The sequence below is a fragment of the Eubalaena glacialis genome, chromosome 18 (assembly GCF_028564815.1).
Source record: "Eubalaena glacialis isolate mEubGla1 chromosome 18, mEubGla1.1.hap2.+ XY, whole genome shotgun sequence".
In the NCBI taxonomy this organism is placed as follows: domain Eukaryota; kingdom Metazoa; phylum Chordata; class Mammalia; order Artiodactyla; family Balaenidae; genus Eubalaena; species Eubalaena glacialis.
The window spans coordinates 19558662-19580124 of NC_083733.1; the positions used below are offsets into that span (position 1 = coordinate 19558662).

Consider the following 21463-nt stretch of genomic DNA (forward strand, 5'->3'; position numbering starts at 1 on the left):
CGCCCCCAAGCCCAGAGAAAGCCTCCCCGTGCTCCGCGCGCTCTCGAAGTGGGTGAGGGGCGCGCGAGCTCGGGTTTTCCCCCGGACTAGCCAGTGAACTAACAGGACCATGATCACGCCCTCTGAGTGGCTGGCTGCAGTCTCCGCCACCGGCAGCGGTTGCCCACTCCTAGCCTCCGGAGACTACTATTAGCTCCACCCCCTTCCTCCGCCCCGCCTCCGCCTGGCTCCGCCCCTCTTCCTCGGCGTCCGGCCCGGTCCCGCCCAGACTGCGAGCTAGTTGAGTAGACGCCGCGGCGCGGCCGGGACCCGCCCGGAGGCGCACTGAGCGAGCCACTGGCGGAGCCATGGCCGGCGAGGAAGACCGCGGGGACGGGGAGCCGGTATCAGTGGTGACCGTGCGGGTGCAGTACCTAGAGGACACCGACCCTTTCGCATGTGCCAACTTCCCGGAGCCGCGCCGGGCCCCCACCTGCAGCCTGGACGGGGCGCTGCCCCTGGGCGCGCAGATACCCGCGCTGCACCACCTGCTGGGGGCGCCGCTCAAGGTGAGGGGAGCCGGAGAAAGGTTGGGGGCGACCGAGGGTTCAGGGTCAGCGCCATGAAAGCCTTTGGGAGCCCCTCGAGGAGAGGCTGGAGCGGGTGCGCTCCTCGGGAAAGTTTTGGGCTGGGGACCCAAGGTACACGTTGCCCGGCTTGTGGGGAACGCCTCTCAAGTTGAGGGAAGCTGAAGAAGGGAGGATGGGGGAGCTTGTACTCTGCGGCACCCAGGCTGGCCCTCGAAATGAGGCCCACCTGGGGAGGCGCTCGGGGTCCGCTCGCTGCCAGTCTGCCTGGTTAACTGCTCTGGATAGGGTGGCGTGGGTGTTTGGGCGGTAGCGGACTTAGGAGACGGAGCTGGGGATAGACCAGCTTTCACCTGCTTCAGGTCAGGTGGGGGCGGGACCACGAGGAGGGCGGACCCGGGGCGGGCCACTGGAGGTGTCTGGAGGCTGGATTGGGTCCAGCCGGACGGAGTGTTGTCCCTGCCTGGTGAGGCCCGGCTGGGGAGTGCCGGTGGAGAAGAGTCTTCACGGGCTGAGGGGAGTTCCCGGGAAGCGGCCTGGCCCGTGACACCCCGAGCGCGGGAGGCTGCACTGGTGGAAGAGCCCTTTGAGTCACCGCCCCCACCGTCTCGTACAGCTGCCGCCGCCGGCCGTGAAGCTGGAAGGGAGGGAGCGGGCCGGGCTAATTTTAAACCGCCGGCCTGCCCTCGTTTGCCTGCACCCCAGAACCGACTCGTGCACAGTGCCGGGAGAGGCCCTTTTCCAGATGGCCCGCCCTACCTCCCCTCCTGCTCCCTGCGCTCAGCCCCCCGCAGGCAGCCTTTTCCGGCGCACTCGCAGGCACCCGGTTTCCGGGCCAGAACTCTGGGAGGCACACAATCACCTCCCGGGGTGCCCCGCCAAGTGGTGAGGAAGAGAAGAGAGAGTTGGTGGAGGTGCCCTCCCCTGATCCCAGGCTTAGCTGGGCGCCGAGTTGCGCAAACTTGCCCCCCGGGCCTGGGGTCTCCCCTGGAATGTGCCCCAGGCGCCAGGCCCCCAGCTTACATTCCTAGCGCTGCGGGCCTGCCCCGCCTCCGAGCGCGGGCGGGAGAAGTGCTGAGACTATTGGCCTGGGGAGTGGCGCGTGTCTGAGCAGAGCCCAGGCTTCAAGGACAAGGATTGAAGATAGCAGCACATTGCCCTCTCCAGAGTTTTGATGCGACCCCTCCTTGTCCTGCCCTGTTCAAAGGGACAAACTGAAGTGGACCTAAAAGAAGCACCTCTAGCCAGAGGCCACCGCCCATTCACAATGGGCTCTGGGGAGAGAGTGGTGCTGAACTGAGGCCAGGTTCCTGCCTCCAGGCTCCTGGAACTCCTAGTACTGAAATAAGCCTGGAGCACTACAGAGAACATAGTATTCCTCCCACCCCCGACTCGAGGACAGAACTTAGCCCTAACACCCCTCTTCCCAATTAGGGGCAAGTTTGGGAGGTCAGCTACAGGAAAAAGGATCAAAATTACCCCTTGCCTCTCCCCCTCATTTAGGGACCCATCACCACCACCCCTTCAACCAGGTGCTCTGCCCTCTGTTCTCTGCTCCCTAGCTGAGAGCTACGATAATGCGTTAAGTACCCCCCAACTCGGTCCTTCCTGGTCTCGCCACTTTCAGAACTCCCACCTGGTGTGCCTGGGGACTGCCATATCCCCCACAGGCAGACTATGGGGGCCTGCACACTGGGTTGCCACTGTGCTTGGAGCCAGGACTCCCTGGGGCTGGCAGCTCTGCCAGGAATGGTCAGATGCACTGTGATGTGCTCATCCCAAATATAAACTGTGACCACAGCCCCAGAATAGAAGGCCAGAGGAAGAAGGGCTGAGAATAGGGCAGGGGCAGGGACATCAGAGAGCTGAGGGAGGGGGAGCAGGGCTCCTCCTTGTAGGAAATGTCAACAGCTGGTCCCTCCCCTAGTCCTATAAGTGGGTGGCCCAGGGGCACAGACATGACTCAGGCCTGCTCCACAGCCCTCTAGAGGGGAGAGGTGGCCCAGAAACCCAGGCATCCCCATCCCAGGCTGTAGAGCAAAATAAGAGGGAGGGGTTCTGTGCTCACTGTTTCATCCTCTGCACAGTTATCCAGCAGGAGAACAGTTCACAGCCAAATGACCTCTGCCTCCCACTCTGGCCACTGACGCCCATCATCCCCCCATACCCTGCCCCTTCCCTGGGAATGTACAGAGGCCCAGCCCACTTTCCCTCTGTGGCTCCACCTACACACACCCCATTGGGCTGTGGCTTGCCTGTAGAGTCCCCTGGGGGCTTCCTTTTTAAATGTTTTAGAGCTCTCAGGTCTGAAAAGGCCTTGCTCATTTCCTCCCAGTCTAGGAGGAAGCTCCTGGCCACAGCCTCTGACTCATCTCCTGGCCCTGGGGGTGGGATAGGGGGTGTCCTGGCAGTGCCTTGGGTCATGTGTGGTGTCCCCAGGGAAACTCAGGACTATCTGTCTCCCCTCTGTGCCAGAGCCCAGGGACCTGCCCCTGCCCCAGGGGAGAACCTGGCCCTCTGGCCCTGCCTCATTTTTTTACCCAGAGCTGCCCAGTCCCACCCTCCCTGCTACCCTGTCCCACTCTCCGTGCTACCCTTTGCCCTTCTGGGCCTGCCTCACGAGCCCCTCCCTGATATCCAAAGGCCCTGCCACGTCTGGGATAGCACAGACTCCTTTCTCCCTTGGCTCTGGGCAGAGGGACCTGGGTACTGCTCTGACCCTGATGCAAAGGCCAGATGAGCCCCCTATTCCCAGCAGCAGAGATAGCCCTAGAAATCTGTTCATTACCAGCAACTTTGTTTCCCCAACTGCTGCTAAACATTAGAGTGGAACAGGGGTGGTACTTGTTTCCTGACCTTGCCCATCCCTACTCCAGCCTCAGTTTATCCCTCAGGAGCAGTTGTGACAAAGGGGCTAAAGTGTGAACCTGACCTTCTGGGACAGGGACCAACTGGAGGGGTCCCAGAAGATTCTTAAGGGTAAGATGGGGTGCTCTGGTGATGAACTGAGCCCTTTCCTTTTGTGTTGTGGAGGTCTCTTTGGGAGCCTATAGAAGATTGTGATGTGGGCATGAGTCATGGTCTCCTCCCATCTTTCCCTGGGGCCAGCATGTCCAGTCTGTTCATTCTGGGTTGCAGCCTAGTAAGGGACCCGAACTTAGTCCTGGCAGAAGTACGCACTGTTACCGCAATGTGTATGATGTGTGTGTGCTCATTTGTGTTCCCTTGCTGGAACTAAGAGGACCAGTTTGGGGTATTTGCAGTTCAGAAAGCTGAGGGGCGGTCTCCAGCCCTCACTCCACCTCCCCTGCAGGGTTCCCTGGAGCACTTCCAAAGTCCATTGGCCCAGGATCTAGGTCAGTTAGCCCTGGTTCCATTCAGCCTGGGGCAAATTCACAGAATTTCTGAGCCTTGGTTTCCTCACCTGTAAAAGGATTATCAGGAGAATCAAAGGAACCAGGCAGCCCAGTGTGTGACACAGAGGAGGCATAACAAATGTGGGCTTCCCTCCTCAAGACCCATTCATGTCATCTCATTCAGGAAGCCAAGGTCCAGTTGGAGACCCAAGATAAAAGGGAAGGAGGGTCATCAGAACACAGGGTCTTACATTTTTAGGAAAGGAGAAGAAAAAGGTAGTTAACAAATTATTTCCTAAAATAAGAGTCCTTCAGCATGTAATTCTGCACTTTTCTCCAACTTCCTTGCCCCTGGCATTCTCACTCAATTATACTGTTATGAAAAATAACAGTATATTTTGGGTAGTAGGCAGTATATATTGGGTAGTAGGCACCATGGTGTCCTAAGCTTGTAAAACCATATGTAACAAGTTGGTTTGGGCTGCCAGAAAAGCCTAGCCCAAGGAATCAAGAGAAAAGTGGGCTGGGGCAAGATAGGGGTAGGAGATTAAGAGGTACAAGCTACTATATATAAAATAAATAAGCTACAAGGATATATTGTCCAGCACAAGGAATATAGCCAATATTTTATAACACTTTTAAATGGAGTATAACTTTTTTTTTTTCTTTTGGCCATGCTGCGCAGCTTGTGGGATCCTAGTTCCCTGACGACCAGGGATAGAACTCGGGCCCAGGCGGTGAAAGCGCGGAGTCCTAACCACTGGACCGCCAGGGAATTCCCAAGTATAATCTTTAAAAATTGTGGATCACTATGTTGTACGACTGAAACTTATACAATATTGTAAATCAACTATACCTCAATAAATATAAATAAATAAATAGAGAAAAGTGGGCTGGAGGCTGAAGCGAGGGGCTGAGCCTGGGAAGAATGAGGGAGAGACTCCACCCCAAGACAAACATCAGAGAAGTGTGGAAGACAAGAGCCAGGAGGGAGTCCAACATGTGGGCCTACACTGACCCTGTGCTGACCCCAAGCACTGTCCTCAGGGACTAGTGTTTGGGCTTACGCCAGCCTGGCCCAGCCCCCGGGTGTGAGAAACAAAGCCCAGAGGTTTGGCGCTCAGAAGGGTGACCCAGGATGGATCTAGAGACTGTCATACAGAGTCAAGTAAGTCAGAAAGAGAAAAACAAATATCGTATATTAACGCATACATGTGGAACCTAGAAAAATGGTACAGATGAACCGGTTTGCAGGGCAGAAATAGAGACACAGATGTAGAGAACAAACGTATGGACACCAAGGGGGGAAAGTGGCAGGGGGTGGTGGTGATGGGATGAATTGGGAGATTGGGATTGACATATATACACTAATATGTATAAAATAGGTAACTAATATGAACCTGCTGTATAAAAAATAAATAAAATTTAAAAATTAAAACAAAAAAGAAGGGTGACTCCAGGAAGGGGCCAGGGGTGTGAGGGACAAGCAACGCCCAGCTGGCAGGAAGTCTCCGCTCCTTGGAGCTTGCCTGACCCTGCTGCCCGCTCCATCTCCACCCGGGACAGACAGTTAAGGGTGGGGGGCATTGTCCTGGAGGCTTTGGGCTGGCTGTTACCTCTGGACCTCCTCCCCAGAAATGGGGCCCTGGCAGGATAAGACAGGTGAAGTGGCTAGGGAGCCACTGCTACCACCACAGAGGGAAAGGGGCTCATCTGAGGAGGCTGGGGGTGGTAGAGCATTCAGTCTTCAGGACCCTGCCCCAAATGGAGGCAGGTATTCTGGAAGGCGAGGGCCATGCTCAGCTCACTTGGAATTAGAGCCTGCAAGTGTGCGTGCAGGAGGGGAAGAGAGCTTGCTGGACCTGAGCTTTCTGTGGGTGTGCTTCTCACGTGTGCGTGGCCAGTAGCACATATATACCCTGCCTGACTGTACTCTTGGATGTGTAAGCCACTCCCAGGTGGAATCTGCTCACTCCTCCAGTGTTTACCTTTACAGCACCCCACCCCTCCCCTTTCTTAGCACCCGTGGCAGTTGTGCTTCTACATTTATTTGTGGCCTTTTTCTGAGTCAGACCTGCCTGCCTCCCCAGCGGGGTTGGAAGACAGGGAAGGCAGAGGCAGTATCTTGTTCCCTGCTATGTCCTCAGCACCTAAAACCAGCCTGGTTCGTGACTATTTGAATGAATGAGCTATTCTATGTGTGTGTGATTTGGGGGGTCTCTGAGGGTGTTTGTAACTTCGGGGGAAATATGTTTCTCTAGGGTCCCAGAGTCCTCCAGTCCAAGGCAGAAGGAGATGTAGCTGTGCCTGGCTGGGGGTGGGGTGGGTTGGCTGCTGAGTCACCATGTGGGAAGAGGAATCAGGAGGAATGTGGGGCTGCCCTCAGCTGAGCTGGCCCTGGACAAAGGACCCCAGCCCTGGGGCCTTGCTGCCCTATCTCAGGGCCCATTCCCAGTAGGCCCTGGAGAGGATGACTCTGCTCCCAGGGAGGGGAGAGAGGCCAGGCCTGCCCAAGGGAGGGCAGGCAGCCAAGCAGGAAGTGGGACAGAAAACAGGCTGGAGTGTTTGTCCTATGTTCCACGTCCCACGCAGGAGCCTGGGGGGTGGGAAGGAGTGGGAGGTGTGGGTGTCACCAAAGGGCCTTACAGGCTGAACTCAGGCTCTCAGGCATGAGCAGGGGTACTAAGCAGAGGAGGGGTAGGGGCAGGAGCTGGACTCCCTTAATGCCAGGGGACCAAGGGCAGCTGGAAGTCCTTGGGCTGGGTCCAGAGCAGGGCAAGGCTGACAGAACATCAGGACAAATGTTGGGGTTGACTTTCCCAGTAAGATGGAGACCAGAAGACACTCTGCCTCTCCAGAGGTGGGCTTTCCCTGGGCCTCTCAAGAAGCACCACCACTCAAGTCAAGGGAACTTTGCTGAGCGGTGCACACTGGCACTGTGCTACATGGTGGAGGCATCAGGGAGTGGCACGGTGCTGCCCTCAGACTCTCCAGAGTCACCTCACTAGGCTTCTCTACAGGCACTTCTCAAGGGGCCAAGAGTCATCCTGGTGGTGGTGGTGGTGGTGGTGGTGGTGGGGAGCCAGCTCAGGGGGGTGGGAGACATGGGCAGCAGACTCATGGGTGGAGCACCTGACTTGTTACAGTGCAGGTTCCAGGGACCCACTGTAGGCTGACTGAGTCAGACCCTAAAACCTGGTGTTTAATAGGCCTCTTGGAGGTCTCTGAGGTCCAGCTAGGACCATGGTGACTGTAGCCCACTTGGGGCAGGGCAAAGACCCTCAGGCTTGGAGGGACTGGGAGCCCTTCTCCTCACTATCTTAACTCGGGGAGACACACGTCCCCCTCTCAGCTGGGTTTGCACCTCCCAGCATTCTTAACACTTTTCCCTGGGTGTTGAATGTTCACAGCTGCGAACTTCCTTGAAAGCAGGAACTTCCTCCTATTTTCTCTCCATTCCCCTTCCTCATTCATGTTCAGTAGCTCAACAACCATTTAGGGAGCACTTGCTGTGTGCTAAGTGCTGTGATAGGCTCTGCAGATATTGCATGGACAAGACAGACATGGTGCCTGAACCCAGAGAACACACGGTTAGTGGGGAAGGAGACTAGTGTCTAGGACGTGATAATGCTGTGTGTAAGGCCTCAGAGGAGGGTACACACAAGGGCTGGAGGGATTTGCATAGCATTGGCTAGAGGAGTCCAAGAAGGCTTTCCAAAAAAGCATTATCTGGGAATTCCCTGGCGGTCCAGTGGTTAGGACTCCACGCTTTCACTGCCAAGGGTGCGGGTTCTATCCCTGGTCAGGGAACTAAGATCCCACAAGCCGCGTGGCGTGGCAAAAAAAAAAAAAGCCTTATCTAATCTGAAACCTAAAGAATGGGTAGGTATGAGCCAGGAGAAAGCTCTTTGAGCCACATGGGCTTTGCACATAGTAGGCCCATGAGAAATGACTGCTGAAGGAATGCATGGCTGCATTGCAGGCCCTTGTGGTGTGCCTCTGCCAGCACCCTGAGTGGGAGGTAGGAGGTCATGGGGTCTCCATATGTACTCCTGCCACCTCTTCCCCAGCCCTGACAGCTGTTCCCTTTGCCCCCAGCTAGAGGACTGTGCCCTGCAAGTGTCTCCGTCTGGATACTACCTGGACCCTGAGCTGTCCCTAGAAGAGCAGCGGGAGATGCTGGAGGGCTTCTTTGAAGAGATCAGGTCAGAGCTGATGGGGCCAGGAACGCTAGGCTGGCTCCCACCCTTGCCCCCATGCTGGAGGGGCTGGCTCAGGTGTCAGCAGCCAAGACACTTGATCTCTAGCCAGGGCTGTGGGTCTCCTCCTACCACCCCAGGGAACTGTGCCAGGGGAATCCCAAGGCCTGGCCAGTGTTACCTGCTGCCTGGGTTGGGGGTGGGGGCTCTCCTACATACCTGAGATGCCTGTGTTCTTCAAACCCTCCTATCTGGACAACCCTTTGGCTTGGAGAAGCAGCTGGGGAGAAAGGAGCTGTGGCCAGGTTTTGGCTGCCTTGGTGTGGGTGGAGGGACCCTGAGGAATGGGCTGGGAGCTGCTGACTGGGCTACTTGATTCCAGCAAAGGGCGGAAGCCTACTCTGATCCTGCGGACCCAGCTCTCTCTGAGAGTCAATGCCATCTTAGGTGAGTGTGTGAGGATATCAGCGTCCAGCGCCTCCCCTCCTCCCCCACCCCCGCCCCGGTTGTCTCAGTTTGTTTCAGGCCTGTGCTGGACAGCAGACAGAGCAGATGGGAGACGGGATGTGCGACTCCTCCCATTCCTATCCTGACCTCTTCTTCCAGGGCAGCTGCTAGACTGTGGTCGGGCTTGCCCAGAGTCAGGGAGTGGAGGAGGAGGTGGGGGGTTCAAGAGTACTAGAAGATTCTTTGATGGGGGGTTGTGGTTGCGTCCCAGTAGAAGGGGGTGGGGGGCTTGTGGTGTGTCCCCTTGAGGTTTCCATGCCCACCTACCTCTTGCAGAAAAGTTGTATGGCTCCAGTGGCCCTGAGCTCCGCCGCTCTCTCTTCTCACTAAAGCAGATCTTCCAGGTGAGGCCCGGAGGTGGGCTGGGGGTGGGCATCCAGGCTGAGCCTCCCCCCACTAAACTCCCCCATGGTGCCCGCAGGAGGACAAGGACCTGGTGCCTGAATTCGTGCACTCGGAGGGGCTGAGTTGCCTAATCCATGTGGGCGCTGCTGCCGACCACAACTACCAGAGCTATATCCTCCGAGGTCAGCCTCACCCCCTCCCCCATGACCCCTGCCTTCAGTGACCCCTTACTGACCTCTTCTTGTCCCTGTGTCCCCAGCACTAGGCCAGCTGATGCTTTTTGTGGATGGGATGCTGGGGGTGGTGGCCCATAGTGAGACCGTGCAGTGGCTGTACACACTGTGTGCCAGCCTGGTAAGTGGCCCTCCACCCAGCCATGCACCCTTTTCCCACTGCCTCTCTCTGGGCCTCAGTTTCCTCTTCTGCAAAGTGGTCTGGAATGGAGGGGGTCTGTGGCCCCTCTAAGCCTCAAAGGCACTTCAGTACCTGGGCCTAGAGATGGCTCTTTCTGCCTAGACTCTCCTCTCTGGGTCCAGCCCCAGGAGCCCTTCCCCCTCCCCACCAGGAGCCAGCACAGGTCTGGCCCAAGCCCCACTCATATATGGTGACCCCTTCCCCCCAGTCCCGCTTGGTGGTGAAGACAGCCCTGAAGCTGCTGCTGGTGTTTGTGGAATACTCTGAGAGCAACGCACCACTGTTCATCCGTGCAGTCAACTCTGTGGCCAGCACCACGGGTCAGAAACTGTCCCTCCCTCCTCCATTGCTCAGAGCCCTCTCTCCTACTTGTTCCCATATGACTGCTCCCTATCTGGGTGACAGGTGCTCTTCCATGGGCCAATTTGGTGTCCATCCTGGAGGAGAAGAATGGCGCTGACCCCGAGTTGCTGGTGTACACTGTCACCCTCATCAACAAGGTGGGATAGGGGGAGCAAAGGGGGAACCATGTGCCATTCTGGGCCCCTCAGGCTCTTGACTTCTGGTCTCCATCAGCTTTAGCCTTGCCGTCCTATCCCCACCCTCCAGACTCTGGCAGCGCTCCCGGATCAGGACTCCTTCTATGACGTGACGGATGCACTGGAGCAGCAGGGCATGGAGGCACTGGTCCAGCGCCACTTGGGCACCGCGGGCACTGACGTCGACCTGCGCGCCCAGCTTATGCTCTATGAGGTGGGCTTGGCGGGCTGGGCTGTCAGGGCCCGAAGGCAGGAGAGAGGAGGGGAGGGAGGGAGGCCGTTCTCCAGTGCCCCACCCCACCTACTTGGGCCTCAGTCGCTCCCATCTGGGCTCAACTCTCCTAGAGCGCCCTGCGGTTGGAGGATGGGGACATCGAAGAAGCCATCGCAGGTGGGCGGCGCATCACCCGCCGAAAGCCTTCCTCAGAGGAGGGCAAGAGGATCCGCCGATCTCTAGAAGTGCGCTCCCCGGAGCCTGGGTAAGAACGAACTGCCTTGGCGGAGGCGGAGGGGTAGATCCGCCAGGAGGAGCCCTGCCTCCTGACAGGCCACACCTCCAGCTCCACAGGCCCCGCCTCACCAGTAGTCTCCACCTCCTCCTCCGCCAGCCCTGCCTTGCCGACCGGCCCCACCTACAGCGCCATAGGCCCCGCCCCACCTACAGGCCCCGCCTCCAGCGCCGTGGGCCCTGTCTCTGGCCTCCATACCACCTTGAGCCTCTTTCCTACCATCTCCGTGACGCCCTCACCCGACAGCTCCTGCGAGAGGAGCATCTACAAGTAAGTAGGGAGATAGAAGCTGTCCCGGGAGTCTTTTCTCCAACTGTCCCTCCACTCTGCGCCCCTCCACGGGCCCTCCGCCTCCTCTGCCCAAACTTCTCTGCCCAAATGCGTGCTTTCTTTCTTTCTTTCCAGACTTCACCAAACTGCTCCTGTTTGGTAAGTGACTGCTGGGGGGTGGGGTTCGGCTCTGCCTGGACCTCCTCCTCCTGCGGCTTCTCTTCTTCTTTCTGGCATTCTGCGTGTTTTGTCAATGTCATCTGTCTCTCTACCCCCTTCTGTCTTTGTTTCTCTGTCACTGTCTCTGACTCTCCTGTTTTGCTCTGTCTTTGTCTTTTACTGCACCCTGTCCTGCGTCATGTCGGTCTCTCCCCTCCACTTCCAGTTTCCTCACATCATGCCTCCCCCACTCCCTCCTCTTCCCACTGTGGCTGGGAAGGAACCCCTGATATCACTGCCCAGCTCTGTGTGGGTGTGAGCAACTGGGCTTTGGGGTGGAGCACATACCACAATTACCATTTCTTCCTCTCATTCCCCCCTACCCAGGGCCCGTGAGAGCCCATCTGTCCCCCAGTTCCCTACTGGGCAGGCCAGGCTGGAGTAAGTACAGAGGCCAGCCTGCCAGGCCTGCCATGTGCTCAGGGCTTCAGCATTGCTTCCCCCAGCAGGGGTTCCATGTGCCTGATGCAGCCAGAGCTGGGGGACTCTCCCAGACTTATGTGTCCTCGGTTACCCAAGGACTAAGCACTGGGAAACAGTTCACCGGGGTCATAGAGGTCCCAGTGCTTTAACAGTGACACCTTAACAGCTTTGATCAGTGATGAGGATGTGGACTCCCAACCTGGAGCCGATTCTCCTGTGTCCTCAGCCCAGGATTAAGGCTGGGAGGGGATCTAGGGTGCTGTGTGGTGCGGAGGTGGAGGAGCAACCTCCGTCTAAGGGAAGGACAGAGACTGAGTGCCAACAGAGGCTGGAGGGGCCAAAAAAGAGATGGGATCACCTTTATTACTTCAACATAAACTGAGTGCCTTTCGTTTACCAGGCCCTTTTCTGGGCATAGGCCATAGCTCTCAGAAGCTGCTAGACATGCCAAGGGAGGGACAGCCTGGTGTGCCCACTGGGACAGCTATCCCCTCCCCCTGCTCTAAGGATCCTTGTCTAGAATCAGAACAGTGAACATGAACAGCAGCAAGGTTGCAAGTTAGATGTTAAGTAGAACTTTCCCCCGTATGTTGACCTGGGAATACTGGGTTGGTAGTGACCCTCCCCAGATGTGGAAGACTGAACAGGGGCTGGCCTTTGTGGGGGGGGGGGGGCAGGTCCTGGGTCTGCTCAGCGCATGGACTGTTCCCTGTGTGTCTGTGTGTGTGCCTGCAATTAGGGGCAGTGCCCAGGGGCCCAGCAAGGCATGTGCACCACCCTGGGCTGGGGTGTGTCAGACACCCTCACTGACAAGTCCCTCCCCCCAGAGCCCGGTTCCTGGAGAATGTAGCAGCAGCAGAAACAGAAAAGCAGGCTGTGCTGGCCCAGGGCCAGGCAGAGACGTTGGCTGGAGCCATGCCCGATGATGTCGATGGACACCCAGGTGAGCAGGTGGGTGGGCAGAATCCACCCATGTTGCCCTGTTGCTCCACAGAGGACGTGACACTGACGGCTGTTTCCCTTTTTCTAGACACCCAAGAATTACGGGGCTCCCCAGAACCAGCCCCTGCACCTGGAACACCCCAGAGCGCTGCCCCTCAAATCCTGCTCCGTACTCAGCACAGCCTCGAGCCAGAGCCCAAGGAGCCATTGGCCCCACCAAGCCCCAAGGCTGAGCCCGTCCGGGAGCTCCCTACCAGCATACCCAGCCTCTGCATTGGGGACCTGGACTTCTCAGATCTGGGGGAGGATGAAGACCAGGACGTGCTGAACACGGAGTCTGTGGAGGCGGGGAAAGGGGTCCCGCCCCCGCCGCCCCCGCTCCCAGGAGGCCCCCCACCTCCTCCGCCCCCACCCCCCCCACCCATCAAAAGCCCCTTCCCACCACCACCCCCAGCTGCCGCTCTTCCCCCCTCAGCACCTGATGGCCTAGCCCTCCCCACCAAGAGGAAGACAGTAAAACTCTTCTGGCGGGAGCTAAAGCTGGCTGGGGTCCATGGAGGCTCTGGCAGCCACTTTGGGCCCTGCCCCACCCTGTGGGCCTCACTAGAGCCTGTCTCGGTGGATACAGCCCGGCTAGAACACCTGTTCGAGTCCCGTGCCAAGGATGTGCTGCCTTCCAAGGTAAACGTGCCCTCGTCTGCAAGGTAACCCCAGGGGAGAGGGGAGGCAATCAGAGCTCAAGCGTCTGAACTGCTGGGGCTGCCACTCATTTCCCACATGGGGAAACCAAGGCAAAGAAAGGAATAGCGACTTGTCTGAGGTCCTTCAATAAGAATTCAGCCCAACCCTAACTAGTGTCTAAGCCCATCCCAAGGCCTTACACATCCCAGATCCCTGGCTGTGGGGTAATCCCACCATTTAGCCATTCAGAGTGGGGCCTTGGTGTGCCCTCTTAGATTGTTGCCCCAGTTAGACCCTTTCCCAATCTTACACTGCCCTTCGCCCAATTTCAAAGAAAGCTGGTGAGGGCCGCCGCACAGTGACCACCGTGCTGGACCCCAAGCGCAGCAACGCCATCAACATCGGCCTAACCACGCTGCCACCTGTGCACGTCATTAAGGCTGCCCTGCTCAACTTTGATGAGTTTGCTGTCAGCAAGGATGGCATTGAGGTAGGGATACCCAGCTAAGGGTGCAGCAAGTCCGGCCCTCTCCTTTGGTCAGTGGGCATTTCCTGTCCCTCCAGTGGTGGGCATGGGCTTGGCATTTCCCCAGACTCTGGGGCTGCCCCAGATGACCTAGGGAGGAGTCAAGACCAATACGTGAGGCCTCAGGCCAGCACTGAGTGGCCTATGTGGGCCGGTGGGTGCATTCTCAGAAGCTACTGACCATGATGCCCACAGAGGAGGAGCGGCAGAAGATCGAGGAGGCCCAGCTGGCCAATCCTGACATACCCCTGGGCCCAGCCGAGAACTTCCTGATGACTCTCGCTTCCATCAGGGGCCTGGCTGCCCGCCTACAACTCTGGGCCTTCAAGCTGGATTATGACAGCATGGAGCGGGTACCTGGGTCATGGGATGGGACAGGCAGTGGGGACAGGTGAGCATGATGACCACGTAGTCTGAGTCCCTGGTCTCCCACACCAGGAAATTGCAGAGCCACTGTTTGACCTGAAAGTGGGCATGCAACAGCTGGTGCAAAATGCCACCTTCCACTGCATCCTGGCCACCCTGCTGGCTGTGGGCAACTTCCTCAACGGCTCCCAGGTGAGCTGAGAGCACATGAGGGCGGGGGCCGGGGCTCTGGAGCCAGCCAGGCTCAGGCTCAGGCTCAGGCTCAGGCTCAGGCTCAGGCTCAGGCTCAGACGGGGTCCTTTCAGAGCAGCGGCTTTGAGCTGAGCTACCTGGAGAAGGTGTCAGAGGTGAAAGACACGGTGCGCCGACAGTCACTGCTGCATCATCTCTGCTCCCTGGTGCTCCAGACCCGGCCTGATTCCTCTGACCTCTACTCAGAAATTCCTGCCCTGATCCGCTGTGCCAAGGTCAGCACCTGCCAGAGGCTTGACTAAGACTGGCCGTGGCATGAGGGAGCACTGCTTCTCTCCCTCTCCCTAAGTGGGCCGCTGGGCCAGGGCTTGCTTAGGCTACAGGCATGCACGTGGGCTGTGTCCTCTGCCAGAAACTCTTTCTTCTATTGGCATGGCTGCACCTACTCTGTCTTTAGGTCTGTTTAGCTGCCACTTATCCCAAGAAACCTTCTCCGTTCTCCACTGCATCAAATGGACTTGTCTGTCTCTTGCATCAGACTGTGAGCTTTTGGAGGGCAGGGGCCGGATCTCGGCTGTGTCCTCAGGGCCCAGGCTAGTCAGCCCAGCACAGAGGCAGCTCAGGCGGTGTCTTTCTGTGGGGGGACAGCATGTGTACTCCCTGCTTTTCCAGGTGGACTTTGAGCAGCTGACTGAGAACCTGGGGCAGCTGGAGCGCCGAAGCCGGGCAGCCGAAGAGAGCCTGCGGAGCTTGTCCAAGCACGAGCTGGCTCCAGCCCTGCGTGCCCGCCTCACCCACTTCCTGTCCCATTGTACCTGCCGCGTTGCCATGCTGAGGGTCGTGCACCGCCGCGTCTGCAACAGGTGGGGGCGTGGGCCAGAGAGAGGCAGGACCGCCACCACCATCCCTCAAACCCCAAGCAGGACTCACCACTCCTCCCCACCCCAACCTGGCTAGGTTCCACGCCTTCCTGCTGTACCTGGGGTACACAGCGCAGGCAGCCCGTGAGGCGCGCGTCATGCAGTTCTGCCACACACTGCGGGAGTTCGCACTGGAGTATCGGACTTGCCGGGACCGGGTGCTGCAGCAGCAGCAGAAGCGGGCCACGTACCGTGAGCGCAACAAGACCCGGGGACGCATGATCACCGAGGTGGTTGTCCCTTCCGGGTCTTGACTGCCACCCCCATGGTTTTCTTCCTCTACTCCCAACCCACCCCTTTCCTCTCTCCAGACAGAGAAGTTCTCAGGTGTGGCGGCTGGGGAAACCCCCAGCAACCCATCTATCCCAGTGGCTGTGAGCAGTGGGCCAGGAGAGGGTGATGCCGACAGTCACGCCAGCATGAAGAGTCTGCTGGCCAGCAAGCCCGAGGACACCACACATGGCCGCCGCAGCAGAGGTGGGACCTACGGCCGCTGGGCGCAGTGGGCTCTGGGGCCGCTTTGGCCTCACCTCCCTATCTATCTGGCTCCCTCAGGCATGGTCCAGAGCAGCTCCCCAGTCATGCCCACAGCAGTGGGGCCCTGCACTGTACCCCCAGAAGAACCTCCAGGCTCCAGTTTACCCAGTGACACTTCAGATGAGATCATGGACCTGCTGGTGCAGTCAGTGACCAAGAGCAGTCCTCGTGCCTTAGCTGCTCGGGAACGCAAGCGTTCCCGTGGCAACCGCAAGTCTTGTGAGTATTCCCCACACACCCACTGCCCACCTTAACCCCATCAACCCCCTCCAACCCTGCTCTGTCCTTGCAGTGAGACGGACGTTGAAGAGCGGGCTCGGAGAGGACCTGGTACAGGCACTAGGACTGAGCAAGGGTCCTGGCCTGGAAGTGTGAAGGTGCTGCCTCCACGATACCTATCTATCTGGGCCCCAGTCTGCAGTGCAAGAGACTATGGTGAGGAGGGACCAGAGCACAATTCTGGGCCTCTTCTCAACTCGAGGGCCACTCTGTGCCCGTGGCCAGTGCCGTGAGCAGTATTAGCTGTGTGTGCCTGTGTGAGTGTGCGTGTGCATGTATGAGCTCCCTGGACACGTGGAACATAATAAAGTTTTCCTAGCCAATCCAAGAGCCTTTTTCTTCTTTCAAAGTACCCACCACACTGAGCCTGTAGCAGAAGGAAAATACCAAAGGACTGGCTGTTCCTGCCTTCTCTCTCTTTATCACCCACACAGCTATTAGCCACATTGTAAGCCATTTATTCACTAGTCCTATACCTTAGACTGCCTTTGGCCCTTGGACTAGGCCCTCATTGCTCCTGGCATGGGGGCCATGCAGCCTGATAGAGCCACCCAGGGCCCAGAAACCTGTAGCCACAATGTCAGTGGCTATAACCGCTTCATCTGCCGCCGCTCCTGTCGGCGCTGCCGTTTCTCGTTGTGCTCTGGCGCTGGGGCGCCACTGTCTGCTGTGAACCAAGGGCCCAGTACATTGACCCACAGGAGGTAAAGGGCTCTGCCCGGCGCCTAGGAGAGAAAAGGGAGCTTGAAGCCAGGTGCAGGAAATGAAAGAAGAGAAGGGGTAGATGCCCCAGCTCCTCGCTGGGAGCCCCACGACCCACGTACCAGAAGCCAGAAGGACCAGATGTAGAGGGAGAAGCAGCTGAGCACCTGCACAATAGCTGTCAGCAGGATCACATCTTTAAGGTGCCTGTGGATAGAAGGGAGGCTGCAAGGGCCAAAAATAGTAGACGGGGAATTCCCTGGCGGTCCAGTGGTTAGGCCTCCGTGCTTTCACTGCTGAGGGCCCGGGATCGATCCCTGGTCGGGGAACTAAGATCCCACAAGCCGCACAGAACGGCCAAAAAAAAAAAATTTTTTTTAAATAAAAAATAAGAACAAAAACAATAGATGGGCCCTAGTTCAACTCCCTTCCACCCTCTTCAAGTTGCAGGTAGCTGTGGGTCTTGGGCCCCAGCACCCCAGCCCTGGCACCGCTCACCTGGGCTGACAGCGGGGGACACTCACTCTGCCATGCCCTGCTCCATGTTGAGATCCATTCCACCATCCATCAGGGCCCCATCCTCAGAGAAGGCTGCCCTTGCCATCGAGCTCATAGAGTGGTAGCTGGCCCCATATACTGCCAGACTAAAGCCCAGGGCCATCTGCCGAACAAGAATGGGGTTATCAAAGGCCAGCCACTGACCCTATGTGCTTACCCACTTCCCAGGATGCGGGACACTTACCCAGGCCCAAAATGAAGCAGATGAGTAGAAGAAGACCAGGGTGACAAGACAGTAAATGGCCTGTAAGCAGACACAGGATCAGGCTGGGATCGAAAGCTTACTAGGGACTTCCCTGGTGGCGCAGTGGTTAGGAATCCGCCTGCCAATGCAGGTGACACTGGTTCGATCCCTGGTCCGGGAGGATCCCACATGCTGCGGAGCAACTAGGCCCATGCACCACAACTACTGAAGCCCATGAGCCTAGAGCCCGTGCTCCACAAGAGGAGCCACCGCAATGAGAAGTCCGCACACCGCAACGAAGAGTAGCCCCCGCTCGCCGCAACTAGAGAAAGCCCACGCACAGCAACAAGGACCCAATGCAGCCATAAATTAAAAAATAAATAAATAATAAAAATTTTTAAATTTTTAATGGAAAAAAAATCTAAAAAGCTTACTAAACCATGGACCTCCCTCAACTCTGACCAAGATATTAGGCCAGGTGATGAAAGAAGACAAGTCGCTTCTTATACGGTTGGGGGAAGAGGTCTGCTTCCTGAATACCCAGACTCCCCTCCGACACTTCAGCCCAGGAAAGAAGCCCCTGTGTATTTAGGATGGGAAGGGCTCTCCAGTCAATCTGAGACTCACACCCTCATTTTGTTTTTGGTTTTCTGTTTTGACTATTCAGCACTTTCTCTGTGCCAGGATCCTTTCTCATTTATTTTTAGTTGGAGTTTTCTTCTGGAGCTTTAGCTGTCATACACTGCCACCACTCCACCCCACCAAACAGAGCTGAGGACTATGGAACCTTGGGTGGGCACAGAAGCAAGGAGGGAGGCACTTACATTGGCCCCCAGTATGATTCGCAGGTAGAACTTCAAGGTCTCTTTGTTCTCCTCAAATATCTGCTTCTTCCCTCTCGTGCCCACTTTGCCCTTGGGCTGCAGAGAGATGACGAGATGCTGTCAGAACCCTCATCAGCCAGGGTCTTCCTTATCCTCCCCACCATTCCGATTAGCTACAGAGTTCCATCTGCACCTCAGCCGAGTCTCCGTGGTGCTCAAACCTAACACAATCCTTGGGATGTCCACCCCTCCTCCAAACCATCCTGCTTAGGGCTGACAGCATCTTTGCAGCACACCCAGCAATGACCGCCTCCTGCTCGGGCTGGGAACAATCCAACACTAGGCTGGTATCTCCTGAATCCTCTGATAAGGTCCAGTTTGGGGCTGACAAACCCTTCACGGGGGATCCCTGAGTGGGCTTGAATGGCGCCTCTCTCCGGCCTCTGCTAGAGTAAACCAGATCTGGGCTAACGCCTACCCCGCCTCAAGCCCCTCAGATCTCCAGCTAGTCCTGACACTGTCTGGTACTGACGCCCACCCCTCTCCGGCACCAGCTCTGGTACGTTCCTGCGCCTCTCCACTCCCCACCTTACTCTAGTACGGTCCAGCCACCGGATGGCACCTCCCTCTGGCCGACCCACTGCCCTCGATGTCCTTCCTCTGTTTTCAGTCTCCCGGTCCCGAGAGTGCTTTGCCTTGCGGACGCCGCCCTACTCGCCCTCCTTACCGCCATGGTGCGACGCAAATACCCAGCCGGGGAAAGATGGAAGAGCGACCGAAACAACACTCAGTAGGTACCACATCTGCTGCACAGGCACTTCCGGTGCAGACCCAAATCGTCAGCAACTGGGACGGAAGTGGGAGATCCACTTCCTTCCCAAGCTCCGCCCGCCAGAGTCGGTGGGACTTCACTTCCCAGAAAGCCTTGCGCGGGGGCGGAGGCGGCAGGGATGCGATGGCTGAATGTCTGCCTCTGGAGGTGAGAGGAGGCCGCCGCCCTCAGGCCTCGCTCGGGACAGGCCCCGCCCTCGGGGTCCCAGGCTGTGGGGAGCGGCTGTCAGACAGCTCGCCTTGGCCCCGCCCGTCTGGCGGAAACAACCAGCCCGGGAGATCCAAGGACCTGCTGGCTATGGGTAACGGCCCCGCCTTTGGGCCACCCCGTCCCCTTACCTTGGGCGACCATCCTCTCCTTCCCCATCGGCCCCAAGAGATGGCCGCTCTGTCACCTCAGCGAGGAGAGGGCCTCTGCCTACCCTGCATCTCTTGAGATGGCCGCCCCTCCCCCTTAGCTCTGGAAGATGTCCGCTCCATCCCATCATCCCCGAAGGGTAACCGATCTTATCCCCATTGGCCCCTTGGAATGGTCGCTCTATTCCCTCCTCCCCGAGAGACGGCTGCCCCTTCCCCTCCCCGAGAGACGGCTGCCCCTTTCCCCTGGAAAACAGACTGCCCCCTCCCATCAACTTCGGGCATGGTCTCTGAGTTCCCTCACCGGGGACAGGCCTGCTCCCCACTCCCTCGGCCCCTAGTGATGGCTGTCCCTGCTTCCTTCACCCCATGGGATGTTTGCTCCCTCTTCTTAGCCTGGAGCAAGACCACTCTGCCGCTGTTATCCAGAGAGAGATGATAAGTTTTGTCCCCAGTGGCCTCTTGGGATGGCCTCTTCATCCCTTTTCCCCTGAGAGCTGGCAACCCCCTCCCTCAGCCCAAGGGAGACAGGCCACCCTTTCCCCATCAGCCCTTGGAATGGTGCTCCTTTCCCTTAGCAAAAATAGGACTGCTCCAACCCCAGTGAGCCCCCTGCGATGGCGTCCTTTCCCCCTTTGGCCCCGGAGGATATCTGTTCCATCCCCATAGATCTCAGAGATGACCAATCATATCTCTAGTAGCTCCTTGGGATGGGGTTCGTTGGGTGGCCGCTCCACCCTTATCACTGCTTCTTCTGGTCTCTCTAGAAAGGCCTCCCCGCTTCTCAGCTCAAAGAATCATGCTTCCTCCCCTCAGGGAGGACAGGTTTGTTGCCCTCTCTTTGCTCCTTGGATTGACTGCTGAGCCTCAGAAGACAGGATGGCCACTATCTTACCTCGGCTCAGTCAGGTTTTCCTGCCTCCCCTTGGGGATAGGGGCTTGATCAGTCCCAGTCCCCATCAGTGTTCTCTTCCCCATGCCTAGCCTCCCTGGCCCAGAGGCTGTTCTCCCCAGTCATTCTCCTCTCAGCAATGATCTGCTTTATCTTCCCACCCCTTCCTTGAGCAAACCTTTGGTGAAAATAGAGGTAAAAGACTGTCCATCCTTACTTAATGCAATCCAGTAAGTATTGACTGAGTACCTTCTGTGTACTAGGGATCAGAGAAGGGAAGAAGAGATCAGAGTGGGCTGGGGGAAAGGTCCACATAGGCAAAAGGAAATAAGGAAATAGACATGCTGTGTTTGTAGGACAGTGAGGAGACTGGATTGTGGAAGCTCTGGAATCAGGGGTCCAGTCAGGCATGGCAGTGCTGAGCCAGGAGAAGAGATTTTTTCTTGAGGGGACTGGGAAACCCTGAAGGTTTTCATCAGGAGTGCACTGAGACTGAAAGCTGTCTTTTAGGAAAATTAACCTTGTTGCATTGTGAGGAATGATTAGCAAGGATGAGCCTGGATGCAGGGAGATCAGGTGGGAGATTGTGGAAGGAATGAAGGTCTGGGGTGATGAAGATCTGGGCTACTAAGGTGGTAAGTTTTCAAAGGCAGAAATATTAGTAACAGCAATCCAGGAACCATTTATGGACAACCTACTAGATGTGAAGCATATTACATCTATTAAATATATATATATAAATTATGTATATATAATTTAATCCCCATCATAAGACTATGATCTAGATTTTTAATATCCCCATTTTACAGGTGTGGAAACTGAGGCTCAGAGAGGTCAAGTACCTTGCCTGAGGTTACACAGCTAGGAATCTGTGGAGCTGGGATTTGAATGAGTCTAAGTTAGCCTGGCCTAAAGCCTGTGCTTTACACCTATATCTGAGAGCAAGGGACAGAAGAGCATGAAGAGTACAGAGTATTAGCAGGATCATCAGGTGAGATGCACTGTTGGCATTGAAGCTCAGGGGCTGGAAAGTTGGGAGGAGGGGCTGCTTTGGACTGAGGTTGAGATGAAGGTGATGGTAAAACATTTGGATGAAGAATCCTTTGGAGAGTTGGCAATACTAAACTAGCACATGAATGATAAAACAATATGTCCACATTGAATTGCTGGTTATTCCTATAGAGGTAACTGTTAAAGCCATGCAAATGAATTTATTATCCTAGAAAGTAAACAGATTGAAAGGCCCAGGTCTGAACCCTGGGAGCCACAGAAGAATCCAGAAACGGGAGTTGGAGTGGTGAGTGGAGCCCTAGAAAACACAGTGT

The 21463-nt window shown here is 56.9% G+C and overlaps 2 protein-coding genes across 5 annotated transcripts; one reads left to right on the top strand and one right to left on the bottom strand.

Annotated features, from left to right (window-relative positions):
- The first annotated feature begins 261 nt into the window (after positions 1-261).
- Positions 262-16106, top strand: FHOD1 (formin homology 2 domain containing 1). 4 transcript variants are annotated; one of them, XM_061174320.1, is made up of 22 exons: positions 262-548; positions 8021-8127; positions 8504-8568; positions 8905-8972; positions 9050-9155; positions 9233-9327; positions 9596-9707; positions 9793-9887; positions 9997-10140; positions 10272-10405; positions 10487-10705; positions 12175-12290; positions 12378-12970; positions 13305-13460; positions 13667-13849; positions 13935-14054; positions 14168-14329; positions 14727-14917; positions 15012-15204; positions 15286-15451; positions 15530-15730; positions 15804-16106. In XM_061174320.1, the coding sequence occupies exons 1-22, from the start codon at positions 348-350 to the stop codon at positions 15884-15886; spliced, it is 3510 nt and encodes a 1169-aa protein (XP_061030303.1). In that variant the 5' UTR covers positions 262-347; the 3' UTR covers positions 15887-16106. The 4 variants fall into 4 exon arrangements, 3 of the variants coding, with proteins under 3 accessions (XP_061030303.1, XP_061030304.1, XP_061030305.1); XM_061174321.1 differs by having other exon boundaries at positions 10535-10705; XM_061174322.1 differs by lacking the exon at positions 262-548 and adding an exon at positions 3463-3545.
- A 126-nt stretch (positions 16107-16232) lies between these two features.
- TMEM208 (transmembrane protein 208) lies at positions 16233-18893 on the bottom strand. The gene is made up of 6 exons (XM_061174323.1): positions 18786-18893; positions 18059-18154; positions 17235-17294; positions 17017-17153; positions 16615-16699; positions 16233-16515 (listed from the first exon to the last, which is right to left on the bottom strand). The coding sequence occupies exons 1-6, from the start codon at positions 18789-18791 to the stop codon at positions 16378-16380; spliced, it is 522 nt and encodes a 173-aa protein (XP_061030306.1). The 5' UTR covers positions 18792-18893; the 3' UTR covers positions 16233-16377.
- Positions 18894-21463: the final 2570 nt, after the last annotated feature.